Source organism: Gavia stellata, chromosome Z, assembly GCF_030936135.1.
Source record: "Gavia stellata isolate bGavSte3 chromosome Z, bGavSte3.hap2, whole genome shotgun sequence".
Lineage (NCBI taxonomy): Eukaryota > Metazoa > Chordata > Aves > Gaviiformes > Gaviidae > Gavia > Gavia stellata.
In genome coordinates, this window is record NC_082637.1 from 6849829 (window position 1) to 6872149 (window position 22321).

The following is a 22321-nucleotide window of genomic DNA, read 5'->3' on the forward strand; positions in this document are numbered from 1 at the left end:
AGGGCAGCATCTGAATCCATACTTCATGAACAGCTGTAGCTAAGTTTTTCATAATTACCGAAGAAGGTAGTTTTGAGCTAGCATATCACATGTACATAGGAGAACCCTTTCTCAATCCTGTTTAGTTTTCAGACAAACTGCAAGCCAGCCATTCTGAAGACTGGTGGCTGCACTAGTATTTATTCTTCCAGCAACATTAAGCAGCACTACTTGTGTTTTCTATGACTACTAGGCTACATACATAATTTTATCACTCCAATATGGGATTGCTCATTGCAAAGTCATCTATTTAAATTTAAAGAGAAACCTCAGCGTCCTTTTTCGTTGGGTCATAAGACGCACTGGATGTGTAAGCATCCTGACTACTACCAAAACCTGAGATAAAAATCAATTGATGGCCAAAAAAGAAAACAACAATGTTTAGTGGGGTTTTCATTATTATTTTTATTATTTTGCCTTATAATTGTTACCAGCAGTCAGCATTCAATGTTCATGCAGCAGAAATTGGCATTAAATTCTTGGCTTAACTCTTATCACATTTCATCTTTTTCAGCAAAAGACTTTCTTGCTTTCCCTGTTGCTTGCAGTCTAAACAACTAACAGTACAAACTATTCAGATGCTCTATTTCCATGAACAATTTTATTTGAAAGACTATTCTGACAACAGCTTTTGTTTTCAAGGCTTTGATTTGAACAAACTGCAGTTTCTCAACAAGCCTCTGTAGGCTTCTCTAATTTTTTTTTTTAAAATGGAAGCCAGTAAAGGTGTTAGTGAACATCTCTAAGTAGAACTTCCACGAAAATAAGGGTTTCAGCTGCTACAGTATGCAAAGATGATACTGTTCCAGCTCAGAATTTCATTATATTGGCCAAAAACTTGTAATCAAATAGACTGTATGATATAAAGCAACAGGATCACAGGGGTGTTCTCACACTCTGTTCATGTTGTGATGTTTATTCCACCTTTTTTTTGATTTTGAAATGAATTAATATACATGCAAAATCAGCAGCCTAGAAACAGAAAAGCTGGGTGTGCAGCTGCAGTGTCATTAGCTAAATGGACAGAAAGATGAACGTCTGCCTAGGCAAAATAAGCTCCATATCAATGTGACACTTTCATAAAGAATAAACCTCCCCAGAGCAGCAAGCAGATATAAATACTGAAACAAACTGACTCTGACTAAAGAAAACTGAGTTTATTTCTCCTATAAAAGTAAATTTCCTCTCAGCATTAGTAAGTCTCAGAAACATTTCCTAGCTCCATCTTCTAACAAATACTTGTATTTTCAGTCAGGTGAAAAGGGACAGATATGCACTGCCTAAAAAGGTGTGTCAAGCACCAAATTAGAAGTCCTTTCCATTTCACTAACTTGTGAACTCAACTCTCAATTATCCATTGACTGACTCCTAGGAAGGACAGAGGAGGTAGGAAGAACACAGGGAGTTTTACTACAAGTCAGATGAAGAAAACAGCACAATTAGCTCAAACTTAGAAACAAGCTAGCTCAGAAATTCTTTCTGTACCTCAAGTCACATTGTACCTCTGATTCAGCTTTTCTAGCTGTAGAACAAGAACCATTTTACTTTAAGATGTTAGAGGAACAAAACATGTCTGCTCTCTCTTCTTGCTAGTTTCTAAACATTTATACTACCCATTTTCTTATCAAGGGGGATGAGACCTAGTCAATGTTTGCACAGACTTGGAAACACAGAAGGTGCTCTCGGTGTTACACTCCATAAGAAGAAAATTCTCCACTCTGCTGAATGGTTTGAATTCAGCCTTTTCCTGTGTATACCCAAAGGCACTATCCAAACTGAATGGGGCTACTTTCACAAACAGCAGTTACCTACTGTTTGCTGGAAGCCGGGTATTTGTGCTGTCTGTGTTCACAATAACCTCGCCTGTAAATGAAACAGTTGTAGCATCTTTGCAGCACCTTCTTTAATCAATTGGCATCTGAAACACAGCTCAGTCAATTAGGACACTGTCCTTTAATGCCTGCCGAGTCCTTTGTGCACCAATGAATCACTGGTCCCTGATGTTTTCCAATTTAAAGGTCAAATTTGCTATGAAGGACAGATAGAAACCATCTGGCTTTCCTGTAGAAAAATCAAAAGCTTTTTTTGTTAGGAGGTGACAATGCTGAATGCATTAGCTACATCTGAAGAGTGATGGTCTACCTCGTCCTTACGCAAAACTGGCTGTATAATTGACTCCAGATTTTAGTCATTACTACTTAAATTTATAGCACTAGCTAATTTAAAAAAGCCCAACAATTAGCAATTAGTGTTGCAGCTGTACTGGAAATAAAAAAAGCAAGTAGCACTGGCAGAAATAAAAGTGGGGGGGGGGGAAAATCTTCATTTTATTATCAGTTATGCATTGACTAGTTAACATAAAGAGATTTCAGCCCAGCCCTCTTCCTGAAAACTGAGAAGTGGAAAAGTGTAAGTGAAGAGTGGAAAATTTAAAGGCAATTACCTCAGAGGCTACAGAATGGGAGAGGCAAACTGGGGAGAATCTTCCGCTACTTTTCAATTTCATTTCATTTTGTGACATTTTTGAGCCAAAGTGGGTTTTCAGAAAAGCCTAAATCAGAGGGTGACAGTAGGAGACGGTGTCACGAACCATGAGGTAAAGCACACTAGACTGACGGTTTTCTTTATAAATAGTATGGAGAGGACAAAAGGAGATGAAAGGATCAAAAAGACAACTAATTTCAAGCTCTGCAGTTACTTTTTCTTGGTCAAAAATTGACAAATGCTTTACTGTTAAACAAAACACCAAGAATTTGAAGAGGGTTCCTATGTTTTTGAGGATGGGGACAATTTTGAGTAATGGACAACCACCATTTTCTGGGTTTTTCTATGAGGAAAAGTAGTGATTGAAACTGGAGTGAGCGAAGCGAGTCACTAAAACAAGCTTTTCTTACAACTGAAAGGTACTAGGCAATTTATCTAGTAATACCGGATACACATACTGAAAGTGGGTAGCTGGTTTTTCCATACGCTGTCAAAGAACAGTTGTGAAACTTCAGACAGCACTGATTTAATTTCTGAAAACAAATGTTATGCAAAGCAAGTAAGAAGGTAATGTCAAATTTTGGTATGCTCTAAATCCCCACTAAAGTCATTGGGAGTTTCTGGTTCTTTTCACACTAACAGGAAGAAAACATCCACCTTGTCATGCTTCTCCAGCAAGTAAAATCAGTTTGTGTAGCACTTATTCTCTTTTGAACAAGAAGAATGTGAAAGTACCTTCACAGATGACAGGAACAGAGCACCCAGCTCCGCTCACACCATCCTGTGCCATAAACCATGTCAAACAGGTGTAATCCACACTTATTTTTACAGAAAGTTGTACATGACAAGTTCCTGTTTCAATTTTGCCTTGACACATTTCTCCCAAGACATTTCACAACTATTGGACAGAAACGACACCCAGACAATATGCTTTCAGTTAGATTTTAAGTTTGATTATACAATTACATTCTGCCAATTAGCTCCTTGGGATGTAACACTGTTACTGGAAAGCAGATGATATTTTGGCAAAAACAGTCTCCAACTATATAGATCCTGCCTTCCCTTTCGTTCCTCAGGTTAGTAATAATATTCCTTAGGAGTGCTTTCTGCACTCAGATTTTTCGGAAAAGTCTCATTTAACACACCAGTCTGAAATTCTTAAAATTAAAAAAAAAAAATCACAATTCAAATCATCCAATGCCTCACTGCAGAGGACATGTTCCACATACTTTCTTTCATGATCTTATTTTGTTTCACGATTTGTCTGAACATAAGTCCAAGGACTGCTGACTTCCAACCATCTTTTCAGTCTAACTAGTGAGTATCCTGTTGCAATACACATATGTATCACAGAAAGTGATAAAAGAGAGCACAAGAAATCAAGCCATACAAAATGATAGTAGTGTTCTTTATTCTAGTTCAATTTAGTCTAGCCATCATTATCATATGATATATGCAAATGTTATTTTTATTTAAAGTACGTATATGATTACAAAAATTAAACCCTCATTCTGGCTCTAAAAACTCGGTAGATTACTTTCTGAAAGTTTAGAAAAAGGGAACACCAAAAAAATATTTCCAAAGGCAGCTTTACTCACTAGCATGTTTTTACATCTTGCTGTATTTTTCACCAGCGGGCAGGTATTTCCTGTAACATAAAGCACCTCCCCTGCCTACCAGAAGTGAGGAGGACACATTAAATCACTTTGTGAAGCTAAAGATTAGACTGGAACTTGAGCTACCATCTAACATAGCAATGTTTTCACTTTAAGGAATCAAAACTGTGACCACTAAAGAAAAATCTTTCTTTAGAATAATTTATGCCTACTTGGTAACAGCGATGTACCTGTACCTACTGGAAAATACCAATATCAAAGATTGTGCCAAATTGTTCGCCAAAATAACTGAAGCATAATACTCCCTTCAGTAAGCATTCCCTTCTTTAAAAACAAGAAAATTTTTTTTCTACTATCCAAATTTCCTTGTCATTTAATCATAAACTAGTATTCTGATTTAACACCAAATTTAGATAAATGTAACCTATCTAGTTACCTCTGTGAGACCAGAGCCCCACTGGCTCACCAGCCCTCTAAAGCAAAAATGAGGGCTCTACAAAAGAGAGAATGAGCATTACTACAGCACTGATAAGGAAAATGCCAGCTATGAACTTCCACCTACACTATTAAGGAGGATACCTTCTAAGATACAGAAACATTTGTAAATATCCACCTTTGTCTTGATGAAAGTGATATCACAGTTGAAATGGCTATTGACTTGACTCACGCATCAAAGGTAATTTAATTTTACAGGTCAGGCCAAAATGGATCTTTAGCTAATTTAAGTCTGTTAAAACATATATGGATTTTTTTGTTTAAAGCTTTAAGAAAAAAATAAAAATCAATTTAGATGCTGAAAGCATTTATTCAATTTTCCTACAGTGAGGTACAGTATTATCTTGTTAAATGACTGAACAAACTTGCCACTCAGCCAAAGAGATGCAAGACACCTTGCTCCTTTTTTTACTAGTACTAACAAAGCTCATAACTGATTGAGACAGGCTAATGGGCATTTAATATCTAAAACAAGTTTTCTAACAAATTATTTAAAAAAACAACAATGACCTATTCACCATTCTACAATGGGTTAAGATGATTCTGATCCTCATCCATTTACAGCTGATTTGCTGGTTTTTTTAAAGCAAAAAAGTAAAACCAAAAATTGAGAACTAAAGAAAACAACTACTGTCATAGGAGCTTTGAACATAGTTGTGTGCATCCAGTAGATCATAATGTCAACGACTGCTTTATGGAAGGGCCCTCTGTTCACCTACTCTTTAGAGATCCCATTATGATGGATTATTTTTGTACAAATTCCAGGCATATATTCAAAGGACAATTTTTGAACCAAAAGGACCAAACCTGAACAGTTAACAGGAGTTAAAAACAGCTGAGCTGTCAGAAAAAATGAGAGTTTTATATAAAATAACAACACTTGGAGGAGGGCTGAAAAGTCTATGAATTACAAACAAAACATTTATGAACAAGCTGAACAATTTGGTTATCTTTCTGACAATACCTTACTGTGTGGGTTTTGTTTTTTAAAGGAACAAGCACACTGTAAATGAACTTATAGAACTTGGGAAAGTAAAATCTTTTCCTCTGAAAACATCTGAAAATGTGAAAGTGATTGGCATTCCTTACCAGAAATACCTGCCTTACTTGCCAGTTCTAGCTCTTTTGACATTTTAAAGCCTCTGTGAATAGACAGACTTGAACCTACCATGAGGGTAAAAGCCACAGTTCACCAAGCTGCAGTATTGTCAGAGCTCAGTATCCCAATAAACAACTGCTGCATTTGATATAACAGTGATCTGTCACATAACAACGAAGCTTAAGTTCTTTTCATGCAAAGGTGGCACTATTATTTATACTTTATAACGGAATTTAGAAGTAACCACATTGATTAATTCACAGCTCTTAGAACTTCCTTTTGGATTTTGCTTCCTTTCATGATCTCCAATCGGATACAATACAATCGTGCTTTACATAAACTTGATTTTTAACTACTGTACATCAGTGAACTGTAACATGCTTAACAGCTGCACAAAAAGCTTGTTGGCTTTCAATTCTGTATCTTGATTTGTTATTTCAATAAAACTATACGGGAAATTTATATAGAGTAAGAGAGTTTTAGAAGTGTCTCAAATACTCAAATGTTACTACACCAAAACAATCCTTTACAAGTATTTTACAGAATCTGACATCCTATTATCATTAATTACAGAAAGCAATATACCCTTGGACAGCGCTGCTACAGAGTTCACCAACATAAAATATGATGCCAAGATACTAGTAAGTAACAAGGATATTGCATGTTAATTGGCAGTGAACACTGGGAGACTCAGTTTGATAAAAAATGTCAGAGCTCACAAGAGACCATTCAAGGCAAGAATGAACACTATCACGTCAACCAACAGTGAACTCCAGGAAGAGATGAGTAAGATTAAAATATGCAGCAAGTCTCAAACTTATTGTTGCAAAAATGAAAGAACCAGCACTTCTGGAGTTCAATGAAACCATCAGTTTGATCTCTTGATGACTATTTCAGTCAAAAACAAGCTATCCAAAAATTAACACCTGCACTTTCCAAAATTAGCCCCTGCACTACCTGTAGATACATACTTCAGTTTCTCCCAGGATTTACTATGCATCTATTTGTAGACTTTACAAAAAAAAAAAAACCCCAAACTTCCCTCCATTTTTCCAATAGGTAGCCAGAACAAAACATATCATTGTTACCAAGATGAAATTCATAGACACGTCTTGCAAGCATACCATTAGAATCTTAAAGGTCCTTTCCAACCTAAATGATCCTAAGATTATCAATGTTAACCTAACACTGTCAAGTCCACCACTAAACCACGTCCCTAAGCACGTCATCCACACTCTTTTAAATACCACCAGGGATGGTGACTCAACCACTTCCCTGGGCAGCCTGGTCCAACGCCTGACAAACCTTTCAGTGAAGAAATTTTTCCTAATATCCAGCCTAAACTTCCCCTGGTGCAGCTTGAGGCCATTTCCTCTCATCCTATCACTTGTTGCTTGGGAAAAGAGACCAAAACCCACCTCCCTGCAACCCCCTTTCAGGTAGTTGTAGAGAGCGATGAGGTCTCCCCTCAGCCTCCTCTTCTCCAGACTGAACAACCCCAGCTCCCTCAGCTGCTCCTCATCAGACTTGTGCTCTGGACCGCTCACCAGCTTCGTCGCCCTTCTCTGGACACGCTCCAGCACCTCAATGTCCTTCTTGTAGTGAGGGGCCCAAAACTGAACACAGGATTTGAGGTGCGGCCTCACCAGTGCCGAGTACAAGGGCACGATCACTTCCCTGCTCCTGCTGACCACACTGTTTCTGATACAGGCCAGGATGGCGTTGGCCTTCTTGGCCACACTGCTGGCTCATATTCACAGAATCACAGAATCACTAAGGTTGGAAAAGACCTGCAAGATCATCAGCCAACTATTGAACAACACCCCCAGGTCCTTTTCCACCAGGCAGCTTTCCAGCCACTCGTCCCCAAGCCTTTAGTGTTGCATGGAGTTGTTGCGACCCAAGTGCAGGACCCGGCACTTGGCCTTGTTGAACCTCATACAATTGGCCTGGGCCCATGGATCCAGCCTGTCCAGATCCCTCTGCAGAGCCTTCCAACCCTCAAGCAGATCAACACTCCCACCCAACTTGGTGTCATCTGCAAACTTGCTGAGGGTGCACTCTATCCCCTCATCCAGATCATTGATAAAGATATTAAACAAGACCGGCCCCAGTACTGAGCCCTGGGGAACACCACTTGTGACCAGCCGTCAACTGGGTTTCATTCCAGTCACCCCAACCCTTTAGGCCCGGCCATCCAGCCACTTTTTTACCCAGCAAAGAGTGCGCCCGTCCAAGCCATGAGCAGCCAGTTTCTCCAGGAGAATGCTGTGGGAAATGGTGTCAAAGGCTTTGCTAAAGTCCAAGCAAACAACATCCACAGCCTTTCCCTCATCCACTAAGCGGGTCACCTTGTCATAGAAGGAGATCAGGTTAGTCAGGCAGGACCTGCCTTTCATAAACCCATGCTGGCTGGGCCTGATCACCTGGTTGTCCCGTACGTGCTGCATGATGGCACTCAAGATGATCTGCTCCATAACCTTCCCTGGCACCAAGGTCAGGCTGACAGGCCTGTAGTTCCCCGGATCCTCCTTCCAGCCGTCCTTGTAGATGGGCATCACATTTGCTAACCTCCAGTCCACTGGGACCTCCCCAGTTAGCCAGGACTGCTGGTAGATGATGGAAAGTGGCTTGGTGAGCACTTTCGTTAGCTCCCTCAGTACCCTTGGGTGGATCCCATCCGGCCCCATAGACTTGTGAGTGTCTAAGTGGTGTAGCAGGTGGCTAACCATTTAACCATTTCCCCTTGGATTATGAGGGGCTTCATTTTGCTCCCCTTCCCTGCCTTCCAGCTCAGGGGGCTGAGTACCCAGAGAACAACTGGTCTTACTATTAAAGACTGAGGCAAAGAAGGCATCAAGTACCTCAGCCTTTTCCTCATCCTTTGTCACTATGCTTCCCCCCTGCATCCAATATAGGATGGAGATTCTCCTTAGCCCTCTTTGTTGCTAATGTATTTGCAGAAGCATTTTTTGTCTTTTACGGCAGTAGCCAGATTAAGTTCTAGTTGGGCTTTGGCCCTTCTAATCTTCTCCCTGCGTAACGTCACGACATCCTTGTAGTCCTCCTGAGTTTTCTGCCCCTTCTTCCAATGGTCAACTCTCCTTTTTTCCCCCCCTTAGTTCCAGCCAAAGCTCTCTGTTCAGTCAGGCTGGTCTTCTTCCCCAGCTGTTCATCTTTCGGCATATGGGGACAGCCTGCTCCTGCACCTTTAAGATTTCCTTCTTGACTCCTTTGCCCTTCAGGGCTGCCTCCCAAGGGACTCTGTCAATCAGGCTCCTAAACAGGCCAGAGTCTGCCCTCGGAAGTCCAAGGTAGCAGTTCTGCTAAGCCCCCTCCTTCCTTCTCCAAGAATCAAAAATTCCATCATTTCATGATTGCTATGCCCAGGACAGCCTCCAACCATCACATCAGCCACAAGTCCTTCTCTGTTTGCAAAGAACCTTCTGTTACGAAGTTCTCTACAAAAATATAGTTATTCTCATCATCTACACCTCAGAATCATAGAATCATTTGGTTTGGAAGGGACCTTTGAAGGCCATCTAGTCCAACCCCTCTGCAATGAGCAGGGACATCTTTCACTAGATCAGGTTGCTCAGAGCCCTGTCCAACCTGATCTTGAATGCTTCCAGGGATGAGGCTTCTACCACCTCTCTGGGCAACCTGTTCCAGTGTTTCACCACCCTCAGTGTAAAAAATTTCTTCCTTGTATCTAGTCTGAATCTACCCTCTTTTAGTTTAAAACCAGTATCCCTTGTCCTATCGCTACAGGCCCTACTAAAAGGTTTGTCCCCATCTTTCTTATAAGCCCCCTTTAAGTAGTGAAAGGCTGCAATAAGGTCTCCCCAGAACCACCTCTTCTCCAGGCTGAACAAACCCAACTCTCTCAGCCTTTCCTCATAGGAGAGGTGTTCCATCCCTCTGACCATTTTTGCAGCCTCCTCTGGACCCACTCTAACAGTTCCATGTCTTTCGTACTGGGGACCCCAGAGCTGGACACAGTACTCCAGGTGGGGTCTCACCAGAGCAGAGGGGCAGAATCACCTCCCTCAGCCTGCCGGCCCTACTTCTTTGGATGCAGCCCAGGATACCGTTGGCCTTCTGGGATGCAAGCGCACACTGCCAACTCACATGCAGCTTTTCATCCACCAGTACCCCCAAGTCATTCTCTGCAGGGCTGCTCTCAATCCCTTCATCCCCAGCCTGTATTGATACCAGAGGTTGCCCCGACCCAGGTGCAGGACCTTGTACTTGGCCTTGTTGAACCTCATAAGTTTCACATCGGCCCACTTCTCAAGCTTGTCCAGGTCCCTCTGGATGGCATCCTGTCCCTCAGGCATGTCAACCGCATCAGTCAGCTTGGTGTCATCTGCAAACCTGTGGAGGGTGCACTCGATCCCACTGTCTATGTCACTGATGAAGATAAACAGTATTGGTCCCAATAATACGGACACTGAGCTGCTGACCACTACTCTCTGGATGTGACCATCCAACCAATTCCTCATCCACTGAACAGACCACTCATCAAATCCCTATCTCTCCAAATTAGAAAGAAGGATATTGTGGGTGACCCTGTCAAAGGCGTTACAGAAGACCAGATAGACGACATCTGTAGCTCTTCCCTTGTCTACTGATGTAGTCACTCCATCGAAACTTGGCAGGTATTGAACTGTATTGTTTTTCTACGTTAAGCCTCTATCTCCCATGTTCTATGAGAGTAACATATTCAATCTTCACAGGGCATTTAGGGACAGAGGTGATGTTCAAATATTGATATGGAAAAAGAATTAGCTGTCAGTTTCTCAGGAAAACAATCAAGTGGAGGGAGGGCTGTCATCCTTACCACAAAACACAGCACTTCTGGCTAGCCCAGCCTTCCTGGAAATGAAACTGAATACCTACATGAACTCTTTCTATCAATTTGAAACCAAGAAACTCTGAACAGAAATGCTTGAAATTCTTGCAGGCAAAAGGAATGATTTGGTCAGAGTCACAGTTTAGTTTTCTTCAAAGGAATTGTATTAGAACATGAAATATTCAAGATTCTGAACCTCTGTTTTCATAGCTTGTTGAAAACACTGAAGAACAGCCTATCTTAGAGAAAATCCACTGCTCAAATAAAAATTACACTGAACTGATTTCCATCGGATACACAGGCTCCACAAAGTCTTTTGTGGAATTAAAACAGATAGCCCTTCACTATAAACCAGGTTATGAAAAAGCCAACATTTGTCTAAAATGTAAGTGTAATGAAATCTAAAAATAATGGATAAATGTTCATCTAATGTCAACTGTTGTTGAAACATAAAATGGAGAAGAATGATTCAGGCTGGTGCAAGGGGACAAAGGCAGAATTACAGGACATGAGTTTGTTTTCACAATAGACAAAAATTTCTTGGTGATGAAGATATACCAGTCTACTGGTTTTAAATCTTCAGCAGACTGGTTTTATATCTATCAGTAGACTTGTTACAGGATTCTAGACTAGATGGAACAATCTTTCATGACATAGTCACTTATTGAAAGTTTCATAAGGTAGGGTCACTGTTCTTCGCGGAATGCTAAAATACCACTTGGAACAGAGAGCTAGAGCAGACTGTGCAGTACTGCATGGAAGATAAAGAGCAATTCTGTATTTATGGGCACTTGCGCTAAGCGATCTCAAAAGTATATTCTCCTACCTTTAATTTCAATGATTCTAGAAATTGCTCAAAACTTATAAAACAGGAGCAAGTATTTTCAGGTCAGTTACAAATAAGTCACCACAATTGCCTGAAAATTTCATGACACCATAACTTGGGTTACTGAAAGTCAAGGAAAACTTTCCAGTTACCTTTTTTACAGTCTTGTCAGGTTCAAGAGCAATATCTGGAATGTTGGCATCCACCATGAGGGAAAATAAGTTCAAGATCAAGTTGGAATACCTAAGCAGAAGAGCAAATTAGGTAAAACACTTTGTAAACTGTACAAAAGACATTTTGTAAACAACTTCATTTAAGAACACATCATCATCTTAGTGTGAATTGGCAATGCTTCAGAGGAGATGCATTCATAACACTTTAGTTGAACATATTTATGTTAAAAACATAAAAAATACCCTATATCAGCAGTGAAAGTTTAACCCTCAAATTGTCTCAAACTGCCAAAACTGAACAGACTGCTCTGGTTTTGTTATAATGTTCTAAAAATTGTCAGAACATTTATTCAGAGACACATCAAATATAAACTGTGATTTCATATATTACAAGATTTAATGCCATTTTTTACCTCTAGTAGGACAAATATATGGTAGAATATTGATTCAAAAGGTTTTTTTTTTAAAAAGGATATCAGTGATACAGCAGTACTATATAAATTAGCATTCAAATAGCTGAAGTCTTCACAATCACAAGAAATGATTTTTCAAGTTGTTGCAAGGGCTTTTGCCAGAACAAGTTGAATGTAAGTGATTTAACCAGATCCAAGCCTGCAGTTGCTCAGTTAAGCTGTAATAACATTGGTAGACATGCTACATTTATGAAGTACAAGTGTCATTTACAACCATTACAAAATACAAGACAGAGTATAGCTTTCAGTTTTAACGTGGTGCTGGAAGTACTCGCGAATCTTTTAAAGAACACCATTTTGTCCTAGCAGGAAATTAGCTGTAAGTTGCTTTCAAGCTGTTCAACATAAACTGAAACTTCCTATCCTCTGTAAAGAGATCTAGTCCCCTTTCAGAGACAAAGTATGTAATTGACTTCAAAATCTGAAATACTGCTTTGCTAAGAGCACTAGGGGCTTCACAGACGATAGAAAATGAATTGCTAGCAGCAAAACTTGTTTATTAGCAAGCTGCTGAACATATAAGCTGACAATTGCAAGGAGTACAAAATATTTTAACTACACAATAGGACTGCTTCATAGCAATATTTTACAAAGTAAATACTGCTGAACAAAATAAAAATTCTCACTAGAAAAGCGTAATTCCATCAAAAACTCTTGACACTTCATTATTATCTGGAACTAGCACTACCTAACACATTCCAATGAAGTTTTAACTCTTTATAACGCAAACATTTAAAATAAACTGTTTGGGCAGAAATCTTCAGTGTCTAATTTGTTTCCGCTGTTCTGCTTCACTTTCCCAGGGCCAAGGTGCCAGAACCAGGAAAATTACTTTTATCATAGATTAGAAGAAAGAAAGAAAGAAAAGTTACACTACCATTTTGTTTCAGATCTGGCTAAGAAATCTGGCGGTCAAGTTGCTTTGGTGCCAGGAACAGACACCACAGGTTTTAATGAAAACTTCTTCTACTTGCCTGAAACAAGCATGTATCACTTTAAACATGCTTAAATCTTATAGCTACATTCTCTCAAGTCTCTTCCTAGGTCATTGGTAGCTTCCATTGGTAGTTCTTCCTTTGAACTGACCCAGGAGTCCAGAATCTCAGAGTCCCTTTTGCTCTCGAACCACATAGAGGATAAGAGCTTATGAGCACTACAGGTTACTGGGGTTACTTAAGTGATGGAAGTTTGTAAAAGACATTTCAAAGGTCTAGGCATCATTGCTACATGCCAGTAAGAGCTGGTTCTGTTCCACACAATGAAGTCTTTTGATTCTCGGTGCTTAAAGTAAAAGCACTGGAAGCGTAAGATCTTTCTGAAGAACCTCATTAAAAAAAAATTCAAGACAAGGTAATTTTGGGGCAAGTATGAGGGGATGAGACAAAAATTAGGAAAGAGCTGCTCACTGTACTACCTGCTGGTCTCTCGTCTGCCCCTCACCCCAACATTTCTTTAACTCAGTAATCAACTAGATGGTGGTCTAAGGATGAATAAGAGCTTATTAAGTAAATTTGTTAGCTGCCTCTAGGATCCTTGTCACATTTCACAGATTTTAGAAGATTTGTTAAAAAACTGGGACTTGACAAGAGAGGTAAGAGCTCCTTACTTTAGACAGCTGGCTGTCATCCTTCCCATAGGCAACATCCTTGGCAAATATGCCAAGTTATTCACAACTGGTTAACCGACAACCCAAAATCCATCCTAGCACTAGACATTTTACTGAAACATCTGAGTTAGAAATCTGACCTGTAAAAAACAAACACTTTTGTCAGGCAAGTCATACCACTCATCTTTGACATCTACATTACAAAGGCCTCTGGTATGGCTAGCCTCCATCCACAGCCAGAACAAACTAGGAGCTCAGTTTTTCAAGGTTTAAGGAGCTTCAATTAAGCACCTAAAAACCTGACCCTAAATCCTTCTCAAGTGAAGGTGTTCTTTGTTTTCCTCAAAGCTCAGTACAAATTAATTTACAAAATAAATGAGCACTCAGCTGCACTGGAGGTTGATTAAACTTATGGTTTTAACACAAAGTGCTGAAAATAGGGAGGTTCTATAAAAATTTAAGAAATCCAACAGAATAACTCTACTTCTACATAGAACAGGCCTCATATATACCAAGAAAGAAACCCACATCAGACGAAAGTTCAAATTCTCACTGCCATCTTTTCTGAGAAGAGCAACTTTTGTTTAAGTGCTTAATATCTCATCAAATATATGCTTGATGCTAAGCACTCCTTTATGTATTTTTCCAACATTTACCAGCACCTTTGCATATAGATGTCCTAAACCAACCGAATATTTAGGCTGTTGACATTACAATACTCAAATTCAAAGTCACAAACTTGCACTACAAAGACAGGACAGGAAAGTATACACTTATTTGCAGTCCCAAATTAAAGCCTTGTTTACCTGGTCTAACTCATAAATTCCTAAGTTTAAAATGTGATCACCTTTTCTGCAGTATAACTTGGGACTCCCAGGACTCATTTCTTCTCTTCTCACGACTACGTATACTCCCCAATCACAATCATGTCCCAGTTATCTATAAATGAACTATGGTATTTATTCTTCCAACAGTATTTCCTTGCAGATCCCATCCAGTTTCACCTTTGCTCTTCCCTCTTGACCATCTACCCCCACCTTTTCAGAAGACTATCTGGACCTTGCATCGCCTAGCTACCACCTTTCCAAAGAATGGGCACTTCCCAATGGCCTTCACAGCTTTCCACTTGTTGCCTATAGTTTTTTTCATTTGGATCTATATGACTCCTCTGTCCACCATACCATTGTGAACAGACTGGAAAAAAACACTCTGGTCCAGCCAGCTGGAAATCCCCATCCATACAGCTCAAGTATCTCAGCCTAAACTACAGCTTCTGTCTCCTGTTACTTCCCAATCCTTTGTCCCTACCTGTGCCTACTAACTCAAATGGAACACCAAACTTCTCACATGACTAACGCAGGGGAAATCCGTACAATCTAGAACATCACTTTGGGAAAAACTTTCAAATGTTGATGCTGGACCTGAACATTTTTAAATAGGCTCAACGTGTATAATGAAGGTGTAGAAGGCTGCTACAGCCCAAGTGAGGATGCAAGTTCTGCTGCCAGCCACAATTTGCCCTGTAACACATTCAGAACGCAGAGGCTGCTCCTTCATTAGAGCACTGCTGACAAACACATATGACTATTGTTGTAAAAAAAGTGAAAAGCATCTCTCTCTCCCCCCGAAAAAAACCAAAAACAACAAAAAAAACACACGCCAATGATCATATGCCAAACTGCTTCTAACCTAAAACAATGAACAAAACTATTTTTCCATTTATAAGTTTTAAATTGTTTTTATTTGTTTTCACTATGCAACATCCATATTCCACCAGGAATCCTGAAACAGTGATACACAGCACTTGAAATATGTAGAGAACTGTTTATACCCCAGGGAAATAAAGAAGAAAGAATAAACCACAAATTGACGGAGAAGACAGAGTTTGCATTTTGTCTTAGCAATCAGAGGTTATGATTTCACACCACTTGGCCGGAAGAAGTATCTGTGAACGGGTTTGTATCAACATGCAGAACTGCAGAACTAAGCCATTCCACCTCTAATTATTCTTTTTTCAGTAAGTAAGTAATCTTAATCATTTTCAGTTCTAGCTGCTTAAAGTAATAGTTATAGTAATACCAATATTATTCTATGCTATCTTTGTTGAAAGCCTTAAAGGTATTTACCCAGAACCATTTAAAAATACTTTCCTATTAAACTGAACAAATATTGGAGAGATTATAATTACAACTACAATCCCAGACATTAAAAATGAAACTATGTTGATTTACAGTTTCGTTTTATACCCAAATTACTGCTATACTCCATGCTTAATGATGATCTTTGTAGCAAATCATTACCTAAAATTGATGCAATGGATAATCCTTCACTGACGCAACAGTCCTTTCCATTGAAATAGCTAGGTTTAAACTATAAAAACAACTCAACTATTTCACAAATAAGAAATACAGTGTTACAAAACAGTTTTAAGAAACATTTAGAACATAGAATATATATTAGCCTTCCTGGTTGTTCTCTGAAGTCATTAATATTGTTTGCTGATAACATGCCGCTGTTTTTTCACGCTGCTGAATTGCTTTTAATCCATTAATAATGTCAATTCATAAACGAACTCCCTACTCTTTCTGCTTTTAGTAAGGAGAAAACTACATGTAGCATTTTTATTTCAAATCATTGACTGCCTACTTTTGTTACAGGGCATCGTGAGAAACAAGGGTTAAAAGTAAGAAAAAAAAGTGTAGAGAAGATACTTTGTAACAACTGCACCTGCTACTTAGACATATTAGAGATAAAGACTGTCTCCACTGAGTCTCTGCTGATAAAGTTTGTCTTCACTGACTCTCTGCTAACTAGCAATAATGATTAGCGCAAGGACGAATCGTAGAAAAATAGAAGACCGCCAAAATAGTGCCCTAGAGTTAACTTGTCTCATTATAATCTCATTTTAATACTAAAAAACACACCTCCTAGCTAGAGAAGCCCCAACCCAATTTAGCCCCCTACTCTCTGAGCATGCGTGGTGAATTAAAAGAGAACTGTAACTTTAAGATGAAGTAAGAAAAGTATTAACCAATAGTTATTAAGGAGTAGCAGCAGTAGGCGTAACTAACTTTGTTAACTGTTTTAAATACCTGTCATGATTTTAACCCTGTGTGCAAGCTTTGTGGAGAAATCCCCGTGCACCCGGCGCCGCAATAAACATGCCTGCTTTATAACTCTGTGTGAGTTGTGAAGTTCGTTTCCGAGCGTCACTTTTCATACTACATGTACTTCTCACATATGCTTTTCATATTACTAATTTTTTCCCCCATATTTGGAGGTTTACATTATGTGATCTTGATAGTAAAGTGAAATGCTTTCATCTCCATGGAAGATGTACTAAATCAGTCACTGGACAGTTCAAGAGTGCTTACCTGCGTTCTGTTCAAACAGAACAAAGCTGAGCTACTTGGCTCAGAAAGTTGATGGTAAGTGATATGGTCACTGCAAAAGAGTGAAGCTGATTCCAAGTCTAAAGGAGAGATCTGTTGGTCTGTAAATAAATACAGTCTGAAGAGGTTTTAGCTGTCACAGTTCTGGGTATCTACAGAAACTGCTAACATACATGATTGTCACGACAAGTAGCTAATTTTTGTCCCACAGGACCTGAACCCAACTAAGCTTATGCATGCCATCTTCAAGCCAAAGAATTTGATCATCACTAATCTAAACTGGAGGAGGATAAAGCAGCAAATGAGTAATGACAAGGAGGATAAAGCAGCAAATGAGTTAAAAGAACAGTTAATTGATAATCAATAATCACAGAAGAAGTTGCTTAAGGGCAAAAACATATCCAAAAGGCAAGATACAGATTAATACCCCACAGGAGTTACGAAAAAAAGCTATTTAGATTATTAAGCAAGCAAAACTGGGGACCTTGACTTGAAGGACAATTACATTCAAGCTCCACATTCCACCAGTGCTGTGATGTTTTCATTCCTTTGTTTCGTACCAATTCTTGTGTCTACGTTCAGGCTTCAAACAAGTTTTGAATTTTCAACAGAAATATTTTCTGATTCATTTATTCCTCTCCTGCTTTACGCTGGCTCTAATAAATTTTAGCATCAAAATAGTATTGTTACCTGCGGAGATGGAGAAAGGCTGTGTAGCACTGCTTACGGAACTCCTGGTACTGTTCACTCTGCGTGCCTCCCATACCTTCCACCATCTCCTTATTCAGCTTCATTGGGGGAGGTAGAGGCTTAGGGTCCCGACCCAAAATGTAACCAAAGTCAATGTGAAATAATTTACCTGTAGGAGAAGGAAAGGTAAGCATAATTACTGATTTCAACACTTCATATAGTATCAAATCTTGATGCAAAACTTGGAAAAAAAAATCTTTAAGTGCAATCTCTAGAAGATGCTAAGCAGCTCTCAAAAATACAATTCACTGTTTCCTGTAAGGCTTATAACCATGTATTTTATACCTTCAGCTGCCAATTTGAAATTATGGGTTTAGAAAAGTAAAGCTGATTTCAAATTCATTAAAAGTACTAACAAACAAGATGAGGTTTTTTGCCTTTTTTTTTCTTTAAACATATGGAGTATATTCACAAAGACTAAATCAATCTTGAAACTGGTCAGTAGATATTAAATGCACAGTTACACAATAGATAATACTAATTCTTTATGCCACCTTTAGAATTTTTTAGCAAATTAAGAAATTAATACACACATTGCCTTGCTTTTAGTATCCCATTTGGTTCCTGTGGCATCAAATATGTTTAGTTGTACGTTAAATTTACCAAAGGGAAAATAAGACTCATGATCCTAAGAAACCCCTTTTGAAGCCACTAAATACTGAAGAAGATTTCAAAGCTGTTTCAAAATTCTTTAACAGTTGTTTATGTTAAAATTTAGCAAGTTTTCAAATACTTTGAAGAAACATCGCTACAATTCCATCTCTGAAACTGTATTTCAAATGTGCCAAAGTGTCTTTCACTTTTTCAGTACTAAAATGCAAGAGTTACATCACTCTATCACTACCCTTCCCTTCTCATTTAAAGTGTTTCTGCAGCATTAACTTGAGAAAAACTATATACATCTCATGCTTCAAATGCACAAGGCAACTTCCCTTCCTATCAAGAACTTGTGTGCAGGCATGCTGTTTACAATATTGCTCAGACCTTTATTGCGGAGTATTCACTGCATTCCCTTTCAATAGTACTGAACCATAGGTGAGATGCAATAGGTGACAAAATAAACAACTCAAACACCAGCAACTTCAAAAAATCCTACTAAAACATTTAGATAATCTGAAGATCAAATAATATATAAATACACATACAAAAATGTTGTCAACAGAAATCAAAATAGTACCATTCATAATTCTTAGGAAGCCTGTTTCTAGCAACATTCTTGACTCACTTCTTACATGGAAAATATTGACCTTATAAAGCAAAAAAAGCTTTTGAAAATGTTCTGTAAACAAATTTTCAGTTTGAAATGCATAATTTAAACAATGACTTGGGTCATACCAGAGCTGCATTACAAAAAGATGGTAAGAATTCAAATATGCCAAGAAGCATTTATGTAAAAAAAAAAATATAAAAAAATATATAAATGAAATCTGATCAGTGATTTCCTTAGGACAGAGAGAAACCATCTTCCTGAACTCCGCAGTAATGAGGTATCAGGAAGTAAATTAAGAAGTAAGGTGATGTGTGTTTGAACTGTTAGGTAAGTGAAGTTTTGCATCCAAAGCAAAGCTACCCAGTGATATTAATAAATTTAAGTCTTATATGACTAATTTATAGAAGAAAATGAAATGTAGATACAAGATGGAAGATGTTTTAAACAAGAAGGTAGAAAATTATTAGCAGGATTGTTATCTAGACAGTCACGGATAGCACAGAACACACGCGGAGTCTTGCATCAGAATTATGGAACTGAACAGCACTGTAGACAGATGTTTGTCAAGGGGTATTTTAACCTGCAGCATCTGTATTCATTTTAATATTTTCATAAGCTTAGGTGCTCATCACTCTTGGAAAACATGGAACAGACAGTGTTTTTTAATTAGTAACCTCTCTTTGACCATTTCATTGAATAATAATGTTCTATCATCAGAGAAGGCTGCTTGAGATCTGTCATAAGCACTCTTCAACCCAAGAAACAAATTCCATCACAGTCAATTTTCTAAGGGAGATCACAAGGATGTTTAATAAGCAGGCAAAGTATTTGCTAGTTGATAAATGCCACAACCATTACATTTTGCATACCTAATTGTGCTAAAAAAACAACTCCCTTCCTTCAATAGTTTTTTCAAGGAGTTACTTTTAGAACTCATTTTCGTACACTAAGTTTTTGAAGTAGGCACTTTGAAATAGACACCCCCCACACCACTAAGTTACAAAAAAGTTTAATTAAAAGGTTTGGGAGGTCTGTTTTCTATTCACTTATTCAAACCTGTCACCTTGAAGAGTCAAGAGACAACATTTTCAATAAAACAATAACTCTTGTGGCAGTAAATAATTCTTGTTTTTAGTTTGCTCTGGAGATAGGGAGTAAGAGGTAATAATAATTTAAATTGGTAACAAAGATGCATCTAAAACATTCAAAAACATTTTAATAGCTGACTGATATATGTTCATATAAAGTAATTAGATATGAAATAGTTTACTTACTCATTTTTAGGAATGAAGTATAAAAGAAAGTGTAAGATAAGGCCATCCTGCATTAACATTATAGCTTCCCTAGCGACACTTGAGAATTCAACAGATTTTTAGGCTGACTCAAAATGTCAAAAACTTTCATTTAAATACATTAAATATATTTAATATTTAATATTTTTCAAATCCATGTATTAAACGCAGACTTAACTCATTTTCATTTGTGCAGCTCCTCCAAGATCAATTAATCCAGCATACCACATTACAGAATGCGGACAGAAGGCTCCCCTTGGTGCTTGCCTGAAGCCGCTACACCGGTAAAGACTGACCAGCCAGCCTGAGGGAGTACTGCAGTTGTAGAACATTCTACAGAGAAGCCTAACTTATGTTCTCCTCGAGGACTTAACTACAATTGGAACAAACGAAGAACAAGCCTGCTTTGGACAAATGAAATTGTATATTTAATACTGAAAATTAGGTGAAGTTTATATTATTAATATTAATGTCAACAAATAATACATTTATCAAGTGAATAAACTTGATGACTTGTAATCTTTTAATACTAAGATAAAAAGTTTCAAGTATCTCAAATGAACATCCTAAGTAAAATTTGTATCAGTGTATAAGCACTGAACATCCCACTTTTACGATATTAATGAATGCAATCATTAGACTATCACTCAGTACAAGCTGTATTAAAAGAACAAGTCTGGAGAAAGTTTCTGGTACCTGTTTGACAAGGTGCAGTGTCAGAAAGAGTAGCAGAAAGAGCAGGATACAAATAGGAACCTGAACACTCCAGCTCTATGTAAAGCAACTGTTGTAGATTATATGAACTTCAAACAAAAAAAAATCACTTTGATCTAGAAATTACTGAAGACATAATTTTAAGAGGAAAAAATATATTTAATCAGAATTTTTATTCTGTAAGAATTGACTTTCACTGTGAATAGCACATTGACTCCTAACATAGCCATCACTCCTGATTCACATCTGTGAGGATGGAGGCAAAAGCTGCCAGTAACTTACGTATTTTTTTTGGCAACTTAAACATGTCTTTTCTTCAAGAGCACAGCTCCTCAAAATGCTACTCATTTGAAATTTGTCAGTCTCAGATATGACAATACTTAAAAAATAGCCTTGTCTACTAATCACAGCTGAAAAACAGTCTACAGGAGAATCAGCATCTTATTTGGGCAGGTGTTAAGTTGAGTTTTTTAGTTCTGGAGTGTCACAGTTTGTATTTGGATGTTCCTGAAAATTATGTAATTTGGTTGATAGGAAATATTACGTTCTCAACTGAATTTAGAAGATGACTCTTTAAAAAACTTTACTTCATAGAATCACAGAATGCTTGAGGTTGGAAGGGACCTCTGGAGGGTATCTGGTCCAACCTCCTGGGGTCAAGCAGGGACACCCTGATCAAGCTGCCTTGCCCAGGACCACGTCCAGGCGGTTTCTGAGTATCTCCAAGGATGGAGACTCCATGACCTCTCTGGGCAACCTGTGCCAGTGCTCCATCACCCTCACTATGAACAGTAATTCATACTCATAGCGTGGTATTTATATACATTTATCATCTATCCTCCCAGTAAATTAGACTGCCTGTGAACTTTGTGTAACACCACATTTTCTAAAGGCTTGAACTTCCATGTTTTATAAAACAATTACATTTCCTTCCTTCAAGATACAGTGTCAGTGCCACAACACATACACTTTGATCTCTTAGACCGTCTTGTTTTTACCTGAGCTTCTAATATTTCTTCTTCAGATTTATTACATCTTAATTTAAAGGGCTCTTAATTATTAGACATGCTTTTAATTTAAAGACAAAACTGGACTTCTTGTTTTGGCTTATTACTGTTCCTGAAAGACTTCTAAATCATATGGGTGAGGGGTTTTTGTTTGAGTCATGTTTTAAACTAAAAGACAAGTTACTCAAGACAACAGGTGAAACAGATTTCATCTTCTGAGCCTCTTACATTCTTCTAAGGCTAGATATAAAGGCCTTGGATTTCTAATATTTAGACAACAAAACCTTTAA

General features: G+C 38.3%; 1 protein-coding gene across 1 annotated transcript in view; it reads right to left on the reverse strand.

Moving 5' to 3' along the window:
* The window catches only part of PIK3C3 (phosphatidylinositol 3-kinase catalytic subunit type 3), an 83952-nt gene that overhangs the window by 11980 nt on the left and 49651 nt on the right, over positions 1–22321 (reverse strand). The window contains exons 22-23 of the mRNA XM_059833327.1: positions 17749–17917; positions 11567–11657 (exon numbers count right to left, since the gene is read on the reverse strand). Of these exons, the coding sequence (XP_059689310.1) occupies positions 11567–11657; positions 17749–17917 (260 nt within the window). The remainder of the gene's footprint in view (positions 1–11566; positions 11658–17748; positions 17918–22321) is intronic.